The sequence below is a fragment of the Loa loa genome, assembly GCF_000183805.2.
Source record: "Loa loa unplaced genomic scaffold supercont3.59, whole genome shotgun sequence".
In the NCBI taxonomy this organism is placed as follows: Eukaryota; Metazoa; Nematoda; class Chromadorea; order Rhabditida; family Onchocercidae; genus Loa; species Loa loa.
This window is the reverse complement of record NW_018108239.1, coordinates 289,678-294,172: the sequence shown is the minus strand read 5'-3', so window position 1 is coordinate 294,172 and position 4,495 is coordinate 289,678. Positions and strand designations below refer to the sequence as shown.

Below are 4,495 nucleotides of genomic sequence, written 5' to 3'. Positions count from 1 at the left end.
TTCAATGCAGATTCTAATGCTTCTGTCCATCTTATCATAGAATCGAATGCTTCCATCTGATTCAATGCAGATTCTAATGCTTCTATCCATCTTATCGTAGAATCGAATGCCTCTGTCTACATTAACATTACACCTAGATAAAAAAACGAATCTTAAATACGCTAAAATTGATCTGAAATATTCAATTTACATGTATAGTTGTTTTCGTTGAAGAAGCAATGAAGCGCATCAATAACCGAATTTCTTTTCAATAATTTACATCGCAGAATGCTTTTAGTAGAAATATAAATTCCAGAAATACGAAGTCATAAAGGCGAAAAGGTTTGATGGAGCGTTTAATTGATTATTGAAGCGCATTTGTCGATATGATCCTGAAATATTCTGCCAATAATAATGCTAAAACGACGATGAGACTGTTCTTACTATAATATTACCCGCTATATTACTCCTACTACAGCTATCATTATTATCACTGTTATCATTCTAACAGCAGATGAGTCAATTCTTTAAAATAACCGATCAATATACTTATTTCTTCAATCTATGTATAAGCAACAAGGTTTGTATGAATCATTCCAAAAGTTAAACAGAATTTTGTTTTGCTTATATTTTTTTAAATATCATTCCTACGAAACTTACTTTCTACTTTTTGTAGCACAATCCATTAGCACACTTTTGTATTAATTATGCAAATTCAACAATCATTGATTTATTCATACAATATAGTCAATAATTAAAGGATATTATAGGTATTGGTTTGTTGCTTAGGTGTTGGTCAACTGATTGTCGCTGCATTTTCGCTTGCCCAACATTTTGTTTCTATTGTACAATTTGGTAAAGTAAGTTTTAACAAACACCAAATTGCATTTAAGAAATTTGTAATTCTGAAAAATTTTCCCATTTTAAATTTATGCTAGCAAAAGCTTTTGAATTCGATTAATTTGATAATACATAAAGTAAGTAGACTAGATATCATCAAAGTTAGAAGATCAAAGTGTAAACAAAAAAAAAAGCCTGATTAGGGAAGGAAAGAGATGAAATTGTTTAACTTATCAGTGGGAAATAAAATAAACGATTTAATAGTAGTTTATTATTAAAACGACATTTTTTTTCTTTAGCAATTTGATGATATCAAAAAATAAATTTTTCGAAAAACAGAAGAAAGAATTTTTCACTTCACAAAGTACCAAAATTGCAAGCATCAATTATCCATTTTACTATAATTTATCGTTTGATATTTAGTACTGTCACTCTATCGATGACACATACTTACTCACTGATCACTAGTATTGTGACATTTTTATTTTTTTTAAAGATATTTAAATGCTCATTTAATGAGTCCATACATGGCAACAATGATCCTGGCAGGAACTTTCTCAGTTATGATACGATTATCTTTGATTTCGGTTTATTCCACGAACTTATTAAAGTATGGCATTGATAATTTCTTAATAAAAGAAAAAATGGGAAACTTTAACTTTCGAATGATTATATGATTATATTGATTACTTTACTGATTAGTAGATGAACGGACTGATTGACTGATCGGATAATAACTTCCTTTAATCATAGTTACGGGTAAATGGAAGAGGGTTAGCAAAATCATGTTTTGAAATGTTAATATCATGAATTTGAAACAAGAAAAAAAGAAAAAAAGGAAAGGAAAGAAAATCAAAATTTAACTTGATTTATAGTAATTTTAAGATTTTTTCATAGCAAAAAAGGATCTTCGAGAAATTCATCTTGGCATAATATTTAAGAGGCAACATAGATTTACCTTTTTGTTTTTTAATTTAAATTGATAATTTTGGAAGAAGAAGAAAAGTGATGATTTAAACAAGACAATTTTTAAGAAGAAGCAAAGATCAAAACTGAAAACGATATTTAAATTAATAAAATAATGGAAGAGTGATTGAGGCAAATTGAAATCAAAAAATATTTCTTTTAAACTTCCTTTAACACTCGAAAAAGATTTCTTTTCTAATTCTTTTTTTTCAACATAAATGAAAAATTTTTCCTAATGTAAGCATTTTAAAAGTAAATTGAAAAAAAATTGAAATTTCGAAATATTTCAAAAAATTCAAACTTCTTTATGTACATTAGTACGCATAAACTGAAAGTTGTATGTTTGTATACAATACCCAAAGTTAAATCCTTTCCTATCATACAATTAATTGTACGATTGTAAATTTGGAATAAATGAAAAAAGAAGTTGGAATAATTATTCATCTATTCGTAGACGGTAAATTTTCTTATTCTAAAATTTTCTTCATTCAAAAATTTAATTATTATCATTGAATTGATCCTGCTGCTGTAAATATTTTATTTTGAAATGAAAAGATCAGTTATCATTTCATTTCGATAGCAAATAATCCTCAAAATATTTCAAAAAAAAAGGAAAAAAATCATTTTTACCAATATGCTTTTTAGCAAAATTAATTTTTGGTTGATATCATTTATTCAAATAATTAAGCAAAAACAATTATTAGAGTTGAAAAATTTACAAACAAAATTTCATTTCTTAAAAATTTTAACTTTTTTTTCGCCATATTGGACTGAATACTAAAAATATACAAGATTGTTGTCTTTTTCAATGAAAAAGGAGGAGATTATGCATTTGAAGAACATTAATTAGTCTAATGATATCGGATTACAAGACAAATATTCCATCTTCGTAATAAATAAATAAAACTTTAAAATTTAAAACAATAAGTTACAGGTGCAACTTGTGCAGTAACTGATTGGGGCATCATTCGTACCATAACTAATTATAGTACCATTTGTACAGTAGCTGATTACAGTACAACTTGAACAGTAACTAATTACAAATAAAAAACAAGCAAGAAAAAAATGAATGAAAATTGAAATAATGAAATAATGAAATAATGAAATAACAATGAATAATAATGAATGAAAATAATAATGAAATAATAATGAATGAAAATTTGAGGTTGAAGAATGTGTAGCAAATTATGTAGACGGTGGTTACATGCGTTGCTTATGGTGTATTGGACAAATGGTAGCGCTAATTATAGCATTGTTCAGTATTTTGCTTATACCTAATGCGCATCCTGTTTATCTTTGGCCACTTCTTGTCGCTCAAAATGCTTATTGCTTCGGTTTGGTAATTTATTTTAAAAATAACAAATTTCTCTTTGATTTTATCCTTTTTTTTGAATTTTAAGAATTTTATAAATTAAAAATATTAAAATGTTACAAATCGCAAAAGAAGTCGCAAAAGAAGAATGGAAATTAGAAAGGAAAGAAATAATTCGCAACTTTAATTAAAGATTGATTTAATTTATCTATCTTTCTATTATATTCGCCTAAATTAAATGCTAATCAATTACATATGAAAGGAGATGAAGAGAAAGGTTATTAAAGAAAGCTATGAATCCGTAAAAAACTATTATAAAGCCTATAACTTATGAATTACTTTTAACTTATGCTAAGTTATCCATCCATAACAAACCCTTGAAAAGTACTGTAATAAAGTAATCTGAAAATTTACTATCCTGGTTTACTTTTAACTTAACTATAAATATGTTAAGTTATCCATCCATAACAAATCCTTGAAAAGTACTGTAATAAAGTAATCTAAAAATTTACTATCCTGATTTAATCATCCATATCAAATATGACAAAGTATCCGATAGCAATGAGTAATGTTGCATGAGACTTTTTGACTCTTTTCAAAACTTTTTTCTTTGAATAGATAGGATATGATGAAATGTATTGGTAACCGAATAATGTTATTATTTATAGTTCAAATGTGTTATCCCTTGGATAGATAGATGAACAGGTATTTTAAATGAATACACAATTAATTAACAACAAATACTTCTTCCTTTCTCTTTCCCTCCCTCTCTCTCCCTCTCTCTCTCTCTCTCCTCTCCTTCTCTTTGCACAATTATTACTGCATCGTTACTCCGTTTACTTTTATTAACAGTATATATTAAAACAAATAATACAAGATAATTTTTATTTTAAAGTTTAGATTAAATTAAATTAAGTAATTCAAATTTCAGGTAATTTTGACGATAGCAACAGCAGATAAACTTTTAACGAGCATTTTACACCCTGTTAACGGCCATTTAATACTACTTGTTGTTGCTTTTTTAACTGGTACTTCAGCAAATTACTTATTCGATTATATTTTATGGCATTATTATTGGTATCAGGAAACGGAATATATTAAACGAACAGGATTACCTGTTGTACCCTTCTGGATGTGAATAATAATAATAATAATAATAATAATAATAATAATAATAATAATAATAATAATAATAATAATAATAATAATAATAATAATAATAATAATAATAATAATAATAATAATAATAATAATAATAATAATAATAATAATAATAATAATAATAATAATAATAATAATAATAATAATAATAATAATAATAATAATAATAATAATAATAATAATAATAATAATAATAATAATAATAATAATAATAATAATAATAATAATAATAATAAT

General features: G+C 25.2%; 1 protein-coding gene across 1 annotated transcript; it reads left to right on the top strand.

Moving 5' to 3' along the window:
* Nucleotides 1-493: 493 nt before the first annotated feature.
* LOAG_12940 (hypothetical protein) lies at nucleotides 494-4,235 on the top strand (the record flags this gene model as incomplete). The annotated part of the gene is made up of 5 exons (XM_003148452.1): nucleotides 494-559; nucleotides 750-839; nucleotides 1,316-1,429; nucleotides 2,951-3,124; nucleotides 4,029-4,235. The coding sequence occupies 5 exons, from the start codon at nucleotides 494-496 to the stop codon at nucleotides 4,233-4,235; spliced, it is 651 nt and encodes a 216-aa protein (XP_003148500.1).
* Between the last annotated feature and the right edge of the window lie 260 nt (nucleotides 4,236-4,495).